Here is a 22,238-nt window from a genome sequence, read left to right on the forward strand (position 1 = left end):
GAACGCCCGTAAGCAGCCGCCGTGAGCGGCGGCTCACAAACTGCCGCAACGTGTTCACAGCGGTGTCGCGTGACGAGGGTTCGAATCGGGCGCAACACAACAACCGACCGAACGAAAAAGCCGAACAAACCCGATTCAACCCGAGTGTTTGACGTTTGCAGGTGATTTGCTGGCCGGGGGATGCGCTGCGTATTATTTTCCCGTGAACGTTGGACCGAAGAAGGCGTGCTGCGCTCGCGTGCGGCTCCGGAGACGAAATTGTGCTGTGCTGTGCCGTGTATGTGGAAGCCGGAAGTTAAAGGGAGCTGTGTACCGGAAGTTAAAGTGCGTTCAAGAATCGGTTGACAGCTTCGCCAGCCTCGATTCGGGCATTATTTGATTGCCTCGAAACGGTGTGTGCACAGCAGGAAACGAACGGTTGGCTTGGTGAGAGGAAAATTAGGTGTTTCTTCTTTCTGCGCCTCCTTTGGTTTTTCCGCGTCCGAGTCGAGTTTGACGTGAAAATATTTCCGCCATCCGCGCGCGATGAGTGAAATGAGAGAGCGAATCGCGAATTTCGTAGTGAACCGGTTCTCGCGCCGTGCCCCAAACAGAGAGAGCATCATCGGTGAGAGCGTGGCGCCCGTGAGAGAATATAGTATTTTTGATCGAAGAATGCGATTTCGCTGTTTCGCCGTGTGCTTGTGTATGGGTGTGTGCTGTGTTCGTTTCCCGTAGTACACAGTTAGGAGCGAATAAAACAAAACGGAAGATAACTCGTTGCGTAGTGCGGGGGCCGATGGACAACGATGAAAATAAATATCTAGAACGCGTGTATCGAGGTCGAGCGCGGCCATCACCCCACGCGTGGTGGTTGTTGTGAGGATAAAAATAGACGTTCTCAAACTAGTGCTCCACATAGTGTCACCAGCAAGCGGTGCCGGCTTCGAGCCGTGCCGTGGAAACCAGGTGGCGATTCGAATCAAAGGAGCCCTATTTTATCAACTCTTTCATTTCTCAATTTCGGTTCGCGTTTCGGAATTCCTAGCGTCGCAGCGAAACATGTGATTCGCACGGGAAAGTGAGGGCCCCGTGCCAAAAGTGTCCATTTTGCCTGCGTAGCATATTTTGTTTATATTTTCTATTCCCATTTTTAGTTGCAGCCGCGAAGTGAAAAGTGCGTGCTTTAGTGTGAAGTGAAGCCTTCGTGACGTGTGAAGCGACCCCTTTTTAGTATCCTCGGTGGCCCGGCACGCAATCGTGCTTATCGTCAATTTCGTGACCTACGCGTCGCCCTTTTCGTTGTGTCGGCCATCCTTTCGGTCGTGATGAAATCGATGATAGGGCAGTGAGAAAAGCAACATCACCCGACCCGGCAGAAGACAGCGCAGAAGACAGGACAAATCGTGGTCCGTCCCGGGCAGCAGCGACGTGAAGCGGTGAAAATGGATAAACGTGCGGGCCTGAAACTTGGATTATTCTGTGCGCTCCTTGGAGGTGAGTGACGACTTAAGTGGGGATGTTGTGGGGGGACGGCCTACAACATAAACGACAACGAATGGAGGTCGATGATCGTTCCGCTAAGCGGTGCAGCATATTTAACATATTTTTAGTGGGCTTTAAACAGGCGCTTCACTGGCCGACAGTTGGTCAGGTCGCTTCGTTCGCACATCGTTTTATGTGTGCAAATTCGCTGCGAATGTCCTTAGTGACATCATAATTTATGTATCGCTCTCCGGCGCGCCACAGATCCATCCATCCGCCCAGTAATAAAACTCAACGACAATCAAAGTGTCTTCGGTCAGATGCGGCGGAACCTTGGTGGTGGTGGTGGTGCGTAAACATTATTTCGCCTTTGTTGTATGTTTACACCACACCACACACCCACAGACACACGTACACACGTGCCTCGTGAGCGCTAATGCAATGGGAATTGGTGGAGTTTGGCCATTACAAATTCATGGCGTTCGGTTTTCGGGCTTGCCACACTCTGCCCAAGGGCTCGCCAGGAATCACTCGGTAACAGGTTGCATCGCCGGGCGCAGGCCCTTAAGGCCACTTTGGGGTCAGCAGCCCGTCCTGGTCTTGTGGCCAGCGCCAGACTGCGGACCCAGGCCGCTACAAGTTGCGCGTGTGTCCTTGGTAGCCATTCAGGCCCAGAGCGTATGAAGATTTATGCCACGTGTTTCGTGCGGTTTTTATTATCCATGTTGGGAGCAGAGCTGTGGTGCGGTGTAATCTTGCCGTTATGTGGCTCCAGAATGGCCATATTGTGCCGGTGGGAAATATGACTGTCCCTTGCAAGGTGATAAATTTTTGCCGCAGTTTCATTCACTTTGCGGTCAACTCTCCCTTGCTGACTGCGTTTTTCAATAAATACACTTCTTATATTTAATGGCTTCCCTGTTTGATGAGATCGACCGAGGGACAAATGGACTCGAATCCACGGCCCACGAACTAGGTCAGCGTCACTAGACGTGATTGGAAATGGGAAAGAATCTGCTCCTTCGGAGTCCTCTATTTGTGTTTTTTTCATCACAGACACACTTCCGATTTGCCGGTTTCTTAGCACCGTCAAGTGAAAGTGGGGACCATCGGGCGCAAGAGAGAGAGAGACAGGTTCTTCAGCCAACTTGTGCTGAAGCTTCTGAAGTGAAGCAAGCATCTCCATTGTCAGTAAGCCACGAAGCCGGCCAAGGATTCTAGCTTAAATTGCTGGCTGGTTCGAGAGGTCCACCAGCATACGCCGTGGCGAACGCGGTGTTGCCGGTTCTGCCGGTGCAGATCGAAGAAAAGTTCATCTGCGAACCGACTGGAAGCCGCCCACTTCCCAGTCAAGTCTCCCTCTCGACTCGACCCCGTCCTAGGTGCATATTATGTTGTGCTAAAATATGAATCTGGAACGGAGAGTGCCGGTGCGGGATTCCCCGTGCGGCTATCCATGCCGATGGTCCAGCGTTCCCAAGCTCCACAAAGCCAAAAGCCGGAAGTGGCGCACTCCCGCCTCGCTGCGATGCTTCCATTTTCCCTCGAATCGATACACTTTGCATACTGGCACCTGACCGGAAATTGCTTGCCCTGAAGAGAGAGCGAAGCGGAGAGAGCATGACAGAGTGAGAGAGACAAAGGAAGAGCTTTTGGCCGGGCTTTGCGGATGTACGGTTTGAAAGGAACCCCGGTAAGTTGGTCTGTGAAATTGGCTTTGGCACGTGAACGATGCCACCGACCGACCGATGCCAGCTGGAGAGTTACTTAATCGAACGCTCCGGAGTCCGAAATCGCCCAAATCATTCCAAATCGTCCCCCGTCCGACCAGGAACTGTTTGATAGTTTTGTCCACTGTGCCTTTGCCCCTGTCTGTATCGATTTAAATTTCGATTTTCCACCCCGTCTTTCTATCGGAGTTCGTTCGTGGGTTACGGGAAGCTGATCGAGAGGAAAACCACCGGAATACTGCCCCAGGTCCTATTTCAATGGCCGGCCAGCTTGCTTCAACTTTTGATTCGGGAACGGGACGCCGATTGAAGGTGGATTGCTGGTAAAAGCGCCCGGGGCGGCCGGACCGGGTGATCTCGCCAAGCCCTTTAAGATTGAAGCCTTAGTGGACGGCTTTCGAGGAAATGGGGTTAAAATTCCTTCACAAAACTTTAATCGAAACTCTGGATGCTTCCGGTCCGCATCCGGATAATGTAGTTTTCTCTGTCTTCAGGTCGTCAGGGGCTCGAATCGAGTCCTACAGAGAGTGTCCTTTCGAGCCGTCATCACGTTGGTCGCAATCGGAACGTCCACAGCAACCGAAAGCAATCAGATGGGCCCGCTCAAGGGGGCGTAAGATGTTTTTAATTAAATTCCCAAAAAGAAGACAGCAGCCGGCAGGCTTCGGGTGCGTTTGAATCCTTCGGACGAAATTGGCGATTAGAGGGATTATTTGAGGGAAACTCCGAACCATCAGGGCGAGGCGCTTGTCGGCCAGACCGTATGGTTATTTATTCCAAAATGACCGGAAATTCGACATTTATTTTTGGAACGAAACGAATGTAAAATAATTTAACGATTTTTTGAACCACATCAGCATTAGGATCTTCGCATTAGGAAGCCCATTTGTTGCTTAAGCTTAATATAATACGACTAGCGTCACAACCTTCGCGTAGCGCTTACCTTCTCGCGGTATAATTTGTACATTACCCTTAGAGACAACGCAACGTAGTTTGAGCCCCGGTCCGTAAAGGTAACCCCGTAAAGGCTGTAAAGTTACGAAATAACCCCAGCCGAAGCTCATTTTCGAGCGAGGATTAGCGCGCAGTCAGTGATGGGCCTCAGGCAGTTGGCGATTAAACTCTAAACTTGAAAAGTCGCTTGAGACCTCGCTAGTTCCCCTAGGGACGGGTCGGCAAGATAATCCGACGGTCCCGGCTCGGTACCTTTCCAGCGTTTTATCGTCCTAGGCTTTGGGGTGGAAAGTGGTGATGAATTTAATGGCGTCTTAGTGACGATTTATGACATTGATGTAACAATTAATGCTCGCCCGGCCGGCTTTTGCGAATGGCTGCGCTCCTCTACAATGAAAGCTTATCATTCCTAAGCTCCCAGTTTTCCTCCTTGATGGGCCGAAATCGGAAGCACTGGGTCGGTGTGGTGTGATTTTGAATTAATACTTCCGATTGCGTGATTAAACACTATCACCCGGGCGCAACTTAAGCTTCCCGAGGACCAAAACTACACAAAGCGAGGGTCCTCAATTCGGCTGAAAATTACGCGGTAAAAGAGGACATTTTCGGTCATTTCGATCGTGAGTTCGACCGTGGGCTAGAGCGGAAGGCAGCGAACACACTTTCGCACCAAGGCCTCTGCAGGCTGCATAATTATGTTCGCGGAGGGCTCGAAAGAGCTGACGGCGAGAGAAAACTTAAGTGTGGGCCTTAAGAATCGTTTTGCATGTCAAGTGACATTATGCTGCTGCCGGAGCCTACCATTATGCGCCGTGCAGGCTGCAGGCAACGGCTCGTAGATGAGTACTTTTGTTTCTTTTCCCTCTCTAACGCAAAAGCAAACAAGCGGACGGAAAAACTTGGTCCGCCTGGCCTGGAACCGGGAAACGCGGGAAACTGAGAATTTTTAGACCCGCCCCGAGGGCCGAGACTCGACGGAGGAAATTGTGGGGAACAGAAAGCAAGCTCACTGGGGCGCCCCGGTCGTTAGTCACATTTCGGTGCCGGGGGCACGTTCTTCTCACAAATCTGGCCGAGATTATGTATCTCCGCACGCGCCCCCCCCCCGCTCCCCCCAGAGCGGAAAACCGCAGCTTCCGGCACCGGTCGAAGCGGCAGCATAGCGAACGAGCATAAAATCGGTGGCGGCCCACAGAGAGACGGAGAGCGAGAACCGCTCTTCCGCCCGGGGCGCGGCATTTTATCCGGGCGCTTCTTGCCGCGCCTTGCCGCGAAAGAATGTGGTATTAGGGAAAAAGAGTCCTCCGGAGCTCCGGAGGCTGAAATTATGATGAAAATTGCAAAATTGATTCTGCCACTCGTATGCGCCGAGCCAGCCCGGGGGAAACCGGAAGCTGAACACCGCCACGCAGCTTTGAGGTTTGTTTGAGGTTTTGCTCATTATTTTTCCACCTTGTGAGCTTCCCCAAATATTGGCTCTTCTGGTGCCGCCGCCGCCGCCGGGTCGCTGGTTGTTTAGCTATCTGTTATTAAAATGGGCGTAGATGCTTCGAGCAGAAGACACACCCGAAACAACTGCCTCTGGACTGGACTGGAGGGGCCATCTTGCTGCTTCCGGCGGATGCGGAGTTCAGGTGCGAACATAAAAACGGAGGTCAGCTGTACGGGCAGCCGGCTGGCCGGAAGTCCGGTGATGTCGGTTTTATTTCCGGCTTTTGATTAGTTGCTAACAAACATTATTCTCCTCGACTCTCGGTGCTGGCCGCTTGCCAAGCACGCCATCAAAAAGCCAAGCTCGCCAGAGTCTGCCTGGACTGACTGGTTGGACCTCATGGTTTGGGCTTCGTGACTTCCCAACTTTTGAACTGACCCGAGATCGTCGAGGAGTGTGCGGAAAGTTTGCCAAGAAACGGAGCAAACTCACGCCGAGACACGTTCTCTCCGGTGCCAGTCCTGGCCATCCTTTTTTTTCTCTGCTCCTCGGGTGTTGGAATTGGAAGGTTTCCAGGTGTGTGCGGTGTTTGTAATGGTGCAAAAGCTATTCTGGGGTCGTCTGGCACATCAAAAAATTTACTCGGCTTCCATCAACCTGCTCCGGGCCAGACATAGCGTCAGTAGTGTCGGCAGTGCGGGGATAACAAAAAAAAATCCCGGAACCGGAATCGGTCGTCCGTGTCGCTCGCCGATCAATAGATGGGATGGAAAAGTGTTTGGTCACCGGTTTCGAAATAATTCGGCCCGGCCCGCCTGTAACGGTGCAACTTGGCACCGATAGGTCCATCCGGTTCGCTGGGCACACACGGTCCAGTCCGGCCAGCCGCCTCACTCGGTTCCGTTTTCCTTTGCCCAATATTCCGACCGGCATTGTTACGAGACAGATACCGAGGGCAAGGCGTTTCGTTCGCGCTGAGTTTCATATATAAAATATGCGACACGTTTTTTTTTTCCATTCATCCTTCGGCCCCGGGCACGGCGGCTTGTTCACGGGCCGGTCAAGCCACACATCCTTCGGTTTCTATTTTCTTTTTGCCGGAACGATAGTCCTGCCATGTGGCGGACACGTCAGCGAGTTTTATTATCTGGCCCCCAATCATTCTGGCCTGGGCTGGCTGACACTGGAGGAAATGGAGGTCCCCCGAGTGCCCTGACTGCCTTCTAGTCTGTGGGTCGCACGGTGGCGACCATGACCAAACTATTAATAATAGTGCTGCCACCTAGTAGCTCGAGGGACATCCCGCGCCCAGCCCTGGGTGCCATGTTTGCAACGAATAATCGCCTTTTTATGACAGTTCGCGGGTTTTTCGTGTCGTGTTGGGCCTTTTGGTGGCCGGAACGAGTTTCGGAAACTATCGTTTAACGGCCACCCTAATATATGATGGGTTTTTCTCCGAAGTCATTGCCCTGTTTTTGTGTGTGGGAAATATGTTGGTTTTGCGGTCTGACTCAGAGGCTCAAGGTTTCTTTCAAGCCATTTCGGTTTCGGTATTAATTTCCCAACTAGCCGATCCATTGTCGATCATCAACAATGACTGATTGTTGGCCCCACAATTGACATAATTTTCGTTTTGTTTTGACACCAGCAACGTAAAGCCTTATAAGCGCCATCGAAAGAAATCACCGTTCGGAGGACGTGGTACGAACGTATCGATAGTTGGGTCGGTCCCATTTGTTGAGGTGGTTTTCTGATTGGATGGAACCGTGATGGAAACCAGAAGCAAAACTAGAGCGCATCGGAAGCTCTGGGATACGTGGAAGCTCTCCGCGCTATAAAAAGGCTTCTTAGAAAATTGCTTTCCGTCGATCGGCACCTCGGGGGGTATGAAAATTCAATACCTCTGTTCATCATCCGGGCAGGGTGATGCTAATGATGGGCGACGATGGCGACAGTGTGTCATCCTTGGTGCTGCCAACGTGACACGTCCGTTAATCGCGTGTGTCGTAACATAGTTTGCGATACGCTGACGGCGCGCCATCGTGTTTGAGTGCCCGACCAGGCGCCTCCATCGCACACGTGGCATGTTTACGCGTCGCCCGGAAAACGCTTTCGGAATCGCCTTTCGGTGTCCACGTTGCGGGGGATTTCCATTTGGCAGTAGATCTTAGTCCACGTACACCTGTGTATCGGAAACGAGTGGAAACGGTTCATCAAATATTCCAGTCATCCAGTCGTTTCGGCTGGCCCGACCCGAGCATTGCGTAAGGCCGTTCATCATGGGCGCCTTACGGCACCAATTCGATTTGCTCGAAAATTGTTGCCAGAGACGAGGGGCCGAACGAAGCCGGAGCGCTGGCCGGTTGTGTTTTCCAATTTTCTTAACGAATCCACACCTTTTCCCAGAGGGTACGGCACGGAGAACGATTCATTGTGCCCACGGCTCTAGACCACAGCAGGCTGGAACCACCGCACGGGGGACACGACAGTGTTTGTCCCGTGTCCGGCCTCTGGGACCTGAAAACACCCAAACTAATCTTCTTCCGGCCTCGGCTCCGATCGATGGTCAGAAGGCAAATTGCGATCGCAGCAACTCGTCGTCATATTTCATCGAAAGGATCCCCAGCCGCGGTCGGGGTCTGTCTTGGCCCATCGAGATGAGGTCCGTAGCTCTACGTGGGGGCGCCGTGTGATATTTTCGTTCGGACATCTCCTGGCGCGCGAGAAGTCCTGTGGTGCTTGCTGCCTTCCGGACGCCTTTACGACTTTGGGTTGGCCGATGGTTAGGGGGGATCTTTAAGCGCATGAATTATGGGACATGCGGACGAATCCTTGCGGACTAAGGGAACTAAGCATAAGTTACGCACAGTGGGATAGTTCTGGATGGTGGACGATGTAAAGTGAATCCCTTTTCTTAGCCGGAATTCAGAACGGAGAATTTCCAGGGCACGATGATGATTGTTAGAGGAAATCAATTCACCGTGTGGCTATTTTTAGTGGAATAAGATTTTCATTAGGTTCAAAGTTGGTTGGTGATTTATGCCCTACTGCTGCGCAGCATAAGAAACAAACCGAAAGGACCGCACACAGCATGAATAAAAAGCCCATCACTCATCGGGATCGTTAGATCGCAGCTTTAACTTCCCTTTGGCTGCGTTCCTTTTTAAAGAAAACGCTGGCCATATCGATTTACTCGCCCCGGGTGCTCCAAAGTCTCGTTCATCATGTTCCGCCATTACGCCGCATCCGGCGTGCGTTTTGACCAGTTCCGGTGCCGGGTGCCGGAATATTTTCTCCCAGTGGCCCGATTTATTACCACGCTTTTTGCCAAGGTCCAAGGAGCCCGGCACCGCCCGAAGGATGTCATCGTTGCGTTTGGAATAATTTCCATCAAACTATCCGTCACGTGCGGCACGTCCCTCGGCCCGACCGATCGGAGTCGAAGCAATTTTCCAGCATTTATTATTCATGGAAATCCGGGCTCGGGTCGGCGACAGGGTCGGGGCCGGATTTGGCACGACCGAGGCCGCCGGAGAGAGATAAAATTGGCCGCGCACATTACCCGCCGGCCGGTGGGTCGCCTTCTAGGACCTCTCGATTTTGCAAATTGCGCCCACCCGACCACCGGACGGCGGCGAGTCCTGCGCTTGATCATAAATCATCGCCCAAGCGTCGGGGACCGGGCGGGTTTCCTTCAATCGACTCGATAAAACGCGCGGTTTCGAAGGGTGCGAAGGACCGCATCCGTCCTGCGGCACCAGGGGGGTCGGAGGCCACTTACGTCTAGCTGCGAATCGGAACCCTTTCTTTACGTACTTTCCACTGTCGTGGTGCCATTTCCCGCTCCTGACCGGGACTCCGTTACCCCGGTCGTCAAGTTCAGGTTTGATAGAGCAGTAAAACACTTCCCGGAAGGGCTGCTGGGCTGGGCGCGGGCTCGCTCTCTAGTCTGCTTGCGGAAACCCGGCACTTCATTTCGATTTCGATTCAGGGCCGGGCCAGGACTAGGGCTAGGACACCACTTTCTCGCCGTCTCGGTGTTTTTTCAGAGAAACAACAAAATGCTTGAAGGAAGCTTTACGCTCGGAGGGAAAATGCCGGCCATTGTGAACATCCGGGATCGTTTAGGCTTTGCAGAAGTAAGGTTTACGAGGAGGTCACCGACGGCCATTTGCCCTCCCAGCGCATTTTCAGTGCGCGGCCTGTGGTCCGGCAACGTCCTGCGGAAGCGGTCGTTGATGGCGTTTAGCGGATGTTTTCCCTCCATTCTGCTTCGCCGGAGCTAAGAAAATGAGTCAATTTGGCGAGGGTGAATGTTGTAAAACGTGGTTAGAGTAAAAGTTATTCTCAATTTCATTGCGAGCCATCGTAGCATTTTGTTTTTTTTTTGGGACACTTCAGATGGCAAGTTCACGGTTGGATTTTCTTGCGAGATTGAACAGACGTTTCCAAAGAACTGTTTTATATTTTAGACTGCACTTTATATACCATTTTTATTATTTACTTTTTTCCCGATAATGTTTCTTCTGACCATGTTGAAAGTAATCTTGAGTGAACTACTTTCTTTCTGAAACACGTAGCTCTTCAACTAAGAATAAAATTATAACCCTAAAGGGAAGTAAAGAAACTATAACGCTTGACCGCTTTCTTACGTTCGGAATGGTCCCAGCCTTACAAAGAAAGAAAGGTCCTTCACGAGCGTTAACAAGAGCGTTTACATTTGTTTTGAATCCAGATTTGTAGCGTCGTAAGCTGTGGCCGAAGTGCAAAAGGGCACTTGTGGCCGAATAAAGACGGAACATTTCATACATTCTCAAAACACTTCCGAAATGTCAGCGCCCAAATGGTTGTGGTCCTTACAAACGACAAACCATTTTTTTTTATTGTTGAAGGTAGAGCTACCTCGACACGGCCGTAATGGTTTACGACAACAACAAAGGTTTTTCTGTAACGAGCGTAACGCAAAGAAAGTCATCAATCAGGAAACACAAAAAGTGTTCCTTCAAGACGAAAACCAATCATTACGTCGTCGAAAAGAAAAACACAAGACCTTTCAATCTGAATCTATTAACGTTGATGTAGGCACAGCAGGAGGGTCAAACAAGGGTTCGGATTGGATCCGGGTTGGGCGATCCCTGGCCTGTCTGCATTTGGAACTACAGCATAATACTCGGCCGGTCACAGCTTCCGAATCCTTTCTGAGTACGGGTAACGAAGGTTAATAGTAACTGACGCATGCCGGTAGCAATTTTATTTGACGATCTGTTTACCAAAACCCTGAGTGAAGGAATTCACAATTAGCATTGTTCGCGTTCGCGTGTTACACCAAAACGACATTAGCAAAAAAATGGCACAGAATTGCACAGGGACAGAAATCGATCGATTTGACTCGTACAAACATCGAACATCGAGCGTAACCGCGTGTCCAAACCTTTTGCTTTGATTATTATTCTATCCGAAGAAAGGGCGCTCTCGAAAGTGTTATGGTTTTTATTGTTACGACTGGAAAATTCAGTTTTCCAAAATGGCGCACGACGACGTTGTGCTTATTTGCAAAACATTTCCTCTTGGACAAACGGCACCAACATCGGCCAGCTCGGTTTTGTCTGCTGTCTGCGGCTACAAATCGCGACGCATAAAATCGCGTGGATCGGTTTGGAAACTCCTGCCCGGCCACATGATAACTGCCGCTGGCTGTGCGGTTTTGCTGTCTGTTTCCCGAAGCCGGGCGTTTTCTTTGCGCATTCTTTATTTTCCGCTCAAGTGCACCGCAGTGGAATCGTTGCGTAAACCCCCATCGGTCGGCCGTGGAAAGTCGGCCCCTTCCTTACCTGGTTTAAATAAACATCGTCGTTTCGTTCGCTTCGATTGTGTACGCAATCGAAACGATATTGCCGCGCTCGACGGGAGGGGTCCTGAGCCAGAAAATAAAAATAACGCCAGATGCCCGGCTCCAGATAGGGAGCGTTGCGCCGCGTCGTGGAACCGAAATTGGGGTGGCACCGCCCGTCCGGAAGTCAAGGATGTCTGCCGCGGAGTCAATCGGTACCGCTCGGTACATCATCGGTGAGATCAGATAAACGTCGTCCCGACGTCGCCATTTTCGCTTCGCGTAACAAACGAATCAACGACGAACTAGATGTTCGTCGCTGGCCGTGGGAGGGAATTAAGTATCGCCGAGCTAATATTTGCAGCAGGGCTCAATATTCTCGCATTTCCTGCGCATTAAGCCATACCTCGGTACGTTATCCCTCGAGAATGTTCTCCCGAATTCATCCCCCTTTCGTCTACTTCGACGTAATCTTTGCAGCAATTTCTGGGTTGTAAACAAATTTAGCATCAAATCGTTCGCTTTATTTGAATGTGCCAGGGACACGATTCGATTCAGTGATTCAATCATTCCTTAAACAATCATGTTGCCTCTATGCTAAGGGCTAAATCGCTGTACTTTAAGATTAACAAGCTAACAGTAACGCAGAACCTTTCATTGCACGCGTACCCCGATCTACCGATTAACGGCCCTCAAAGGAGTCGCAATCGGTGGTGAGGAATTTATGATTTTCCAACCTCTTGACACGCGGATTTCAGCGTTTATTGATGAAGCACCAAGGGGAGCTACTCGAAAGCTACTCGAAAGTCCCGTCCCCAAGTTGCCAGTTGGAACATCTGGCCAAAATCGTTCGCATGTACAGCAGTCGCTCCCTAGTTTGTGTGCCAGATAAACGTGAACACGAACGGCAGACGCCGGCGAACGATGCTGCCGAGTGTCGATAAATATCCGACACCGATCAATACCGTCTCCGTGCCGATTCCGGTACGCCACCTGCGTCCGATTGATTCGCGAGTAAGGAAACGTGGAAAATATGTTTAGCCTTCATCACCCTTCATGATGCGCCCGGTGCGAGGTTACGAGCATGATAATGGCGATGATACAGCTAATCAATCAAACGATTATGAGGCAGTAGCGTGTATCGGCCAATGTGACAAATCAAGAATGCCCACGGTCTTGTGGGTAGCACACGGTTATTTAAACGCTTCGGTTTGTTCGAAAGTCAGTCTTAAAGAGGCGTTTTCCTTCTGTGAGGTTTCTTGACGATTTCCAAATTCTTCTAAAGGCCGCTTGAAAAATCGGCCAAGTTAGTGGATTATGTCTGCGCTGTGCCGTACGCGGACGTTGAGGGATCGCTAATCTGAATGTGAGGAAATAATCGATGAGGATGACCTACGATTCATTATCGCATCCAAGAAAAAAACACCCAAAACCATCGGGGGAGATTGGTGTGGCCGAGTACAGCTGCCATTAATTCTCTTGCCTCCTGGCCTGCACAGAGTTTCCACCGTGGCCAGGATGCGGGCCAAATCCGCCATGTTTTTGCTTCCCACTGGCGACGGGCGCTGTTGCATGCTTCACTGGGGCCGCTTCAATCTTTGGAGACGTTGTTCTTGTTTATTTATTCAACTAGAAACGAGCGAAAACAGAGCGATGGGCTGGCTGGTGGCTCGGTGGGAGATGGCAAACGGACAGATGTTTGCCGTTTTTGCCGTACACGGCCCCGAAGATGATCATTTTTCTTACCGCATTTCGATGAGACCGCGGATTTTCGCGGACTGGACGTTCAATCACGGCCAAAGTGTTTTTTTGTGTTGGAGTTGTAGGATCAACCCGATACGCGGATTGGCAAAGATTTTGAATAATTTTCCCCACGATCAGTTGTCCAATCGATGTGATTATAAGCGTTGAACTACAAAATATTATGCGAAACATTCTTTTTTTTGCCAATAATTTGCTTCAACCGAGCGAAATTCAAAGTTCTTGAAAGAAAATAATCAATAAATAATTGGAAATTTTTCCTCTTTCGCTTCATTACAATGCTGGCTGTTTGCTCCTCCGAAGTAAAGAGCTCGGTTTTCAGCTCGTTAATGAAGGCCGACAGCATCTCTCGACCAAGCATCGACCGTGAAGAAGAAACGAAAAAAAGCGCCCAAAACACAGTTCCTTTTTTTAGAACGTCTCAACACATTTTCTGGCCCGTCTGGATGCCTGTGGTATTTAAAAGATCTTCTGTATTTTCGGTGACCTTCGGAGGCAAACCGCGGGTTCCGGGAGTTCGGTCACGTCATTGCCGGTTTTTCGCCCGCTCTTCTTCGATGACCTTTTCGTTGTTTGCTTACTATGTCTCTGTGGTGGGGTCGGACCTTGGTCGGTTGGGACTACTTCGGTGACTTTTAAAGCCCGAAAGGGTTTATTTAGGTTGTTCTTGCGGGGCTTGTTCCGTGCCATTTTACCCTTTTTTCTTTCACGTAATTCGGGGGGTTTGGTTGGTTTGAAGAAGTTAATTTTTCGTGGGCTTGTCACAACCCATTACGAGAGTTTTGTAAACTTTTTTTTTTATTCTTCGAGGGCGTAGGGCGTACTTTTATTATCTTTATCATCGCCTATATATTCATCATAGAGATGAACGGGGCGTATCATCAATTATGCTAGATGTAAAGTTTTGAACTTAAGCGCTCACAGCTAAATAACTTTAAAAAGTTATTTCAAATTTTCTGCTTTATCAAAAGTCGTGGAACAAAAAAAAATTTCATTTTCAGTGCAGTGGCTAGAAATTCAAGACCAACGTACGCTGGTGACAGCACAGACCACTATGCCTCCTGTGACAATGAGGTCAACCAGCCGGAACCGTTCGCAAGTGCCTTGGCCCGCTTCCAAACACGCTTCAAGCACTTTCCGCGTCCAAAACGAAAACATATAAATGGAGCACAAACGCTCTAACCATCCGACACACCGAAGACGCATCCTGCATGAAGTGGTGCGCCCAAAATGCCCCAATAACCGTCCCGTGGACAAGTGCATTTGGATCGTATCCCCAACGGCCTCTGTTTATTTTCATTACCAACCATCGAGGCTTCAGTTCCGCGCAACATTATGCAAAACAGCGGCGATTTTTCCCGACAGCTCCGTTGCCCATGGACAACGAGGAGTTTTCCGGCCATCCGGCGGCTCTAGTGGCCATCGTCACCTAATGATAATATCGGGACATCCGCGAATCCTTCCCAAGAGCCGCATTAATATCCACACACGAACCATTCTGTCGATGACGGGAAGGGAATCCTGGTCGCATGTCGCTCGCCATAATTGTCCGACTCCGGTTGGCAGGGATCGGCCGTTGATGAAGCCACGTCTCTTGGGAAAAGCCCTCGGCTATCTACATAGCGGACCCTGGCTAGGCTGCGGAGTTCAATATCGACGAGGGTCGTCGAACGAATCCATTCGATGGCGGTCGTAAAACATGATTTGAATTCTGAGTTTCATAAATTTGCACGACCCCGGCGCCAGTAGCCATGGTATCGTTTTCAACTCATACCCTGCGTGCCGTGTAATATTCGGCCTCATCTGGTTCCGTTGCCCGTAGGCCCGAGCGCCAATTTGCGCTGCTCAATATATTTTAATTATATGAAGCCATTGGGCGAGGTGAGAAAGAAACATTCGGGGCCGCTTTCGTCCCTCGAGCGACTCGGCATCATTATCCACACTCCTGCCGGTTGTGTTCGGTCATACCTTGGTCGCCTCGGAATCTCCGCAGTCCGGCGGATTTTGGCATCACAAATGGAGATTCACGGTTGGGTACGACATTAAGAGAACCCTAAAAAGTCGTCATCAAGGCGCAGACGGCGAATGCTCTGCTGACCAGCGGAAGGTTTTTACGGGAGTAATTAACGGTTCACTGTTTGTGAAATGGTTGAGTCAGGATTTTTTGGTACGCCACTCGCGATTTCATGCGGTTTAAATTCACTCGCCGGTAATGTTACGAAAAAGTTAATTATAATTTATATTAAATTTGTAATCCGCGCACTTTTGAATGAAGGAGAATTTAAGCGGTGTAAGTTTTAAAGAGTGTTGAGCTGAATATTTTTCGAACTTTCTGTGTACGCTTCCATGTTTCGTCCTACGGAAAACATATTGCACAAAATCGCTCAGAAACATGTGCCGTTCCGCAAGTCACGTTGTTTACGACAGGATTCATCTTTACGTTGCTTTCCTTCGCTTGTAGCGAACCGTCGTTGCTTTCGGATTCCATTTCATGTCAAATCATTCACGAGAATTTTGGGATGTAGGAAAATGTGAGGAAGGAACGAACGAAAACCGTACGGAACCATATGGAAACATCATTTTGAGGAGCGTTTTTAGTCGAGTTGGAGGTTGTATGTTGCTCGATTATGCTTCTAACGTGTTTTCGTTGTACAGAGCCGCGCCTGTGTTTTGAGCATCATTCGGACATATTTTTTTATGAAAACAGACGAGATGGGGCGTCAGAAGACGAGACATCACAACATAATATCCGTGAGATAAGCAATTTTTTGGACCTTAGTTGCAACACCATTTGAGCTGCCAGGCTTATTGGACACATCCGTCGTCGTCAGCGTCGTCCAACGGAGTCTTTCTTAACCAGATTGCAGTTGCTTGTTGTTCTGCTCTTAAACCAATTTCGAGTTTTTTCCTTTCGTCTGGTTACTCAGGAAAGAAAATTGACCAAACGATGAAAAATCATGCGAATCACCGTGAACTGGCCACGCGTAATCCAATTTGTCCCTGACTCTCCAGCGGCTCGGATCCTTGTACTATTTTCACATGCTCATCACACACTACTTGCCAGCTTGTTGACGACGCTCAGTCTGTTTTAAAAAGGAAACCGCAACATAAGGGAGCATACGCTTACAAAACGGTTAGTTTGCAGTCTTAAGCCCCTTGGTCGACCTCTTCCATAAGTCAGTCATCTGTAACAAACTTGCGGACGACTTTCACAAACAAGAGCATTACTGTTGATCAAATTAAGCTCCATTTGCTCCACATCCTGGTTTGCATCGGGAAGTACCTCGCTGGCCGCGAAGACACCATGTTGCCAGTGTTCAACAAACAGATTGGTTTGTTTCGTGCTGCGATTGGAAGAAATGTGCTCCCATCGCCATCTTAATCGCGCGGGCCACGTACTACGCGGCGAGTAATATCTGCGAGGTCTCCTGCAGAGCCAGGACCATGGAAGCCGGTGCCGTCCCGCAGAGCCTGAGTGTCAGCGTTGAGGTTGTCGCTGTGCGGTTTGCAATGCCGCCGAACAGAACAGAGAGCAATTGAAGATCGGCAAAAACTGGCAATTGCATAATTTGTGGTTTGATCTTCAATTTACATTCAAATTATATGCATTTTTATTGGCGCACCAGAAGAGTTCTTCGGGATCCTTTCGATCGCAATGAGATGGCCGTCCTTCTTTAGACTGGCTCTAAGATTAGGTGCAAATAAGCCATGAAAGGATGCCAACTACAAGCTTTTGTACACTGTTCAAAGTGTCACTTCCCCTAAGGGGTGAATGCTTCAACTCCTCCTCCGGATGGACGAAGCACGTGAGTGTGTTTGTCACCGAAAGTGTCACCGACAGGAATGTGGCTTCTTTTGCCACTCACAATGACCCCTTAAAACTGTATTTCAGAAACGTTCGCTGCATGCTCCCTCCATAAGCGAATGCAATTTCGGTTAGAAGCACTGACCAGAAGCGCCCGTGGCTCCGCAGGCACGTAAAAGTTCAATTTAGATTCCGCCACCAAGAAGGGGGTCCAATGCAGCCGGCACGTGGAGAAGGAAAAACTTTATTTCTATGCAAATACATGTCATCGCCAACGGGGCGAGCGACGGCGGCAAGTTTTCATTGTACAGCGCCGCCTTGTTGGTGGTGGTCCTGACGCGCAGGACACTGGCCGCACGGAGCGATGGGGCGGGCGCCACTCAATAGAAGTCTCATTGCCGGCGCATTTGTATGTGACACTTTCTTTCGTGGTCGGTCCGTGTCAGTGAGATGTTTCTTTTGTCGTCCCGAACGCAGGGAGAACGTTATGAATCTGGACACACTCCAAACTGGACACAATCTCGGCGACAGATTATGGTTCCCGGATTGCTCGGTTGGCCCCGTTATGTTAATGCACAGACCCCCAGGCCAGTTTATCGCCTTCGCCCCGGCTGCCTAGCGTTCGGACCGAGACCTAAATCCGGGGCATTTTAGTACTTTTTTTTGGGTAAAATACCTCCGTTTGTCACGAAACCCACGAGTGGCCGTAATGCGGGGCAAACAAACCGTTTTCACCTTCGCTTGGCATATGGCCCAACTGGTCCCGCGTTATCGGTGGCCATCAATCGAAGATGAGTGATGTCAGGCATGGCCATTAAATTAATTAAAATTGACATTTATCCTAACGACGATTCGGTGGACGGCGGACCGAAAGGTGACACTAACCTGCTACACTCATTAGGCGCCGTCGATTGTCACATAAAGTGGATTTTTTGTGTCTCCAACCCCCGGGGGGTACGGTGTCACCTGGATGGATACGGAAAAAGGCACAGCTAGGCGTTCTACATTGAGTTCCATCGCACACGCCAGCCAGCTGTGGTTGGAATGTGGCCTAGCACTCTCTCGCATGTCCTGGCAAGCGGTCGTTAGCGGGACCTGCTCGGTCCGCAACACGTGGAACCGTAATTGAAGCTCTCTTCCTCACGTGGACACCGAAGCCGGTTTGTGGAGTAGTGAAATATAAATAAGTTTTGTAGGGTCTGTACAACGATTCCATCCATCAGAGCTTGTCAATTCGACGGTAAATAAATCATTCAACGGTATCATCCTGCGGCTCTGTTGCGGCTGATACATGACGATACGCTAATGATGGTTGCGTGTGAGGTGCTTCAGTACAAAGTTTTGCCCTTTAAGGGTTCGGGAACATTGTAGATAATACTTTATCCCACGCTAATCCCGATTTGCCGTTAATAATTAGAACATCTTCGCCACTTCGCCAACATTGTGGCCGAAGAACTAAAGTAACCTCTAGAATCTCAAGAGGCTGCTCGGTTAGTTAATTCGACGACCACAAAGACAACAATCGTCTCGTACGCAACGGACACAGTCAATTGGGCTGATTGAATCCGCCTCATGAAGTACGTCCGGCGGGCGGTTTTGAGCAACAATAGAGACCAGCAACGATAGGTTGCTCCGGTCGGTCTTGGACGTCGACGACGACCGAGACGTCGTAGCTCGGCACTCTGCTCCCTCCGTGCTCAAATGAACTAAGCTGATTAACTACGGTGATACGAGGCGATTGCACGGCCATCCCATGCCGAGTGTAAAACGAATCTCGACACCTTAAGGAGACGCTCGCTCCCTGTCAACGGGTGCTGCTGCTGCTGATAGGTGCTGATTATGGAGCGCACGATTGACTACAAACTCTGGCACACTCGCCCAAGGCGTTTAAGTGGCGCTGAGATTCTACGACTTGCTGTCGGATGATGTCGCTACAGCAAGATGTTACCGGGCGGACCCAAGTGGACACATAATCCTCTGCGGAGAAATCAATTAGCAGGATTATGCGCGTGGCACATTTCGTAGCCCGGTATACCGCCCGGTTCCGGATGGTCAGTGAAGCGCCGATCCGAAAGCTAAACAGTGAGTGATTGTGTGCAACGCTCGGACGGCCCGAGATTCGGTTCCTGAATTTTTAATTAACTTAAATCCCATCGGCTTAGCAGCTGACGGCCATCTTGTCTTTCGTGGGGGGCCTCGAGGTCGAAGAGGAACATGGCGAAGGAAGCGGAAAGCGTAGATCATTATTAAACGATGGTCGGCGTGGCGTATTGGAATTACAGTGGCCATCTTGCCTTGCCACCGAGCGGTTGTTCAAGCAAATTAATTTAATATCTCATTATATTTTTGATTATGCTTTCGAGGCTTCGCTAATCGTGACATACGCTCCGTTGGTGGCTTCCTTTTTGCACGGCTTCCGCTTAATTGATTAAAGTCGGGTCGCACAATCGGAAGTGCGACAAGAAAACGATCAACCTCGGGCTCTCGGGTTTTCGAGCATGATGGAATTTAAATTGAAACATGACAACGTTCATTTGTTTTCTTGTCCAATTCATTTACATTCACACCCCCACCGCCAGGATTGCCCCAAAAAACCGAGAGGAGGGACCCTGCCGCATAGCTCGACCCCATACTTTGAATTTCGTGCCATCCTTAAGCCACTTCGGGCAGGTTCCGCCCTGCTGGCACCTGATGTTGATTTGACACTCTACCGATGCCGGGAATGCGGCTGCTTGTGGAAAATTCGAACGAAAGGAATGCCGGCAGCATTTTCCGGAAAGAAACCACCTTCCCCGTTCGGCTCGCCTCCGCCAACACTTTCATAACGAAGCCTTAATTTTGTGCCGACCTCGTGTCTGGGTAGCAGTGCCAGCCTTCCGCCTGCTGGCGCTTTTGGACGCCAGGAATAAAATGGAATCAGTGATGGCAAGGATCGGTCCGGGCTCGGTAACCGGGAGACCGGGAAGTCGGGTGGTGCCCATTGACGTGTTGTTGCGGAGTGCACTCGGGATGCTCGAATGTTGGTCATGTTCGCCGCCGGAACATTGACCACGGTTAAGGGTATTTATGTAACATGCATTTTAATCGTTTCGTCAGAGCTCTCTCTGGCTACATGTTTGTGTCTGGTTTTTGCATCCAATTGCAACATTCCGAGTGCTTACCGAATCCGATTCCATGCCGAGAGTGTCCGATGCGATTACTCCGCCATCCGCGTACTCCGTGCTGTCCAATCTGCAGCCCATTGCATTTACTGTAGAGCAAAACAGACGAGGATGGTTCGTCCTCGGTGGAAACAACTCCAACATGGTAATGGTCAGGTTGAGGCAGCTTACGGGTTGGGGCACCGTTGGCCAAATGAAATATTGCAAAACGTAATAATGGTGGAGTGGCTGATCTGTCGAGCGGCAGAATTTTGCTGTAGATTCCTAGAGGGTTTAGGTTTTGGGTATGGGAATTTTGCTGTTAAGTGATAACGTTGAGTTTAGTGTTAAAATTTGAAGTTAATGATTTGAAGTTGATTAGTTGCTTCCTTTCTTGGCTGCTATGTGGTTATTCGAAATATAAAATTATTTGTTTAGAAAAAAAATCGTTAATTTTTTTGCCTAAAACTGCAATGAAATATTAAATTTCCAAAATTGCAACCAAAAGTAAAGTAAATTTTTCAAGACTCAAAGGTTCAGAGCGAACGTGTTTTCAATGGCGGCAATAAAAATGGCAGAATGAAAATGTTTCCAAAGTGTCAACAGATGCGCATAGCGTCATTATTCGATTCGATTTATGTTACATGAGGCCGTGAGGGTGATTTATGTGAAGCTAGACATTTTTTTGCAATGCCTGCCCGCAGAGGCAATGGCGTAGATAGTTTTTGTTGAATACAGATACAACATTAAAATTGATCTCTAATGCTTTGTCCCTGTTTTTGCAAGACCATTAAATAAAAGCCTTACGTCTTAAGCACACCTTTCCTAAACATTTTATGATAACCGTACCAAGTAAACTAGACTCCTGTCTGTTATGACAATGTTTTTGACGCTGTTAAATGCTGAACGAAACAAATAAATTGCTACGAAACGACATTGTTCCACCGGTGCCCATGTCAATTTAGCGAAAGAGGCGGACATTTCAAACTTCTCCATTTTCCCCTGGGTTGGCGTGACAGTTGCCAATAATCGAACTTTGCAGACAACGTGGTAAAACTGCATCTGCTTTATTTGCATAGTTCTTTCGGTTTTCCTGCTGGCGCGGCACATCGATTCTTCCATTTCAGTGATTGGTAGTGGACGTTGTGGCGACGTCTGGCCAGCTCTTTCTTCGCCGGGTTTCACTCGCTTCAGTTCAAACCTTTTTCCTCACGAAGAGCTCACTGCCCTATTGTTTTCAAGATTTTTCTTCGTTTTTGTTGCTAATTTTTTGGAATGAATTGATTTTTCGCACGATTCCAACAGAAAAAAAAATGCAAAGGACTATGTTGTATGTAAAAATAAAACACATCTTCATTACCTTGCAAAGGTATCGTTATTAGCGGGAAATCACATTATTTTCTCTTTTCATTTTCAAAATATTAATAAAAGCTGTTCCCACAACAGCGTCGCGATTGGAACAGGCAATTTTGAGCACTGCTCATATTCCGTGGGCCATGGAATTGGACGGGCAAATTATGAATCGTTTGAAAAAGAACCTAATGAGCCGCTCTGTTTTGTTTCTTGCTCTACTGTACAACGTTGGGCTCAGTATGATGCCCTCGCCAAAAGCGCTTAGTTCCTTAAGAAGCTTAGGAAGCAGCAAAAGGCTCGCACCGCAACCATCACCATTGAAAAGGGACTTATTAATTTGAAACAAACAAGTTTTTCCAGCCAGGATCGCGTGGCGCATTTTTGCTTTCCATGGTCCGTTGTCAAACGTCCCGTTTCGACCTTTTCTGCCTTTTCGTTTGTTTTTTTGAAAATTCAAACACATGCTTGGAGCGTTGTTAGTCTTTTATGCGTACTTTTTCAAATATGCTAACGCGGAAGTTTACTCCAAATTCATCAAACTCTGCCACCGTCGGAACCAGGGGAACCTTTTCAGCGTATCCGGGCTGGGATATTCCTGCGCATGAAATGCGGTAGTTGTATGTTTTCGGTGCTGCAATTTATTCGATGGAAGCGCTACGACGATCGTTATGCTCGTTATGTTCAAACCCCTACAACGCGCGGCGCTGGGCCAAGAAAGGTCGCGGAATCGCCAAAGTTCCGTAGCCGAAGCGGTAGCTGCAAACAGCGT

General features: G+C 49.3%; 1 protein-coding gene across 4 annotated transcripts in view; it reads left to right on the plus strand.

Annotated features, from left to right (window-relative positions):
- The first annotated feature begins 269 nt into the window (after positions 1-269).
- Positions 270-22,238, plus strand: part of LOC131210690 (uncharacterized) — a 46,916-nt gene continuing 24,947 nt past the window's right edge. For 3 of the 4 annotated variants that reach the window (XM_058203981.1, XM_058203989.1, XM_058203996.1), the window contains exons 1-2: positions 289-392; positions 1,137-1,476. In XM_058203981.1, the coding sequence (XP_058059964.1) occupies positions 1,425-1,476 (52 nt within the window). In that variant the 5' untranslated portion in view covers positions 289-392; positions 1,137-1,424. Of the gene's footprint in view, positions 427-1,136; positions 1,477-22,238 lie in introns of all 4 variants that reach the window. The other variant, XM_058203973.1, reaches the window with a different exon arrangement.

This window comes from Anopheles bellator, chromosome 1 (genome assembly GCF_943735745.2).
Source record: "Anopheles bellator chromosome 1, idAnoBellAS_SP24_06.2, whole genome shotgun sequence".
NCBI lineage: Eukaryota > Metazoa > Arthropoda > Insecta > Diptera > Culicidae > Anopheles > Anopheles bellator.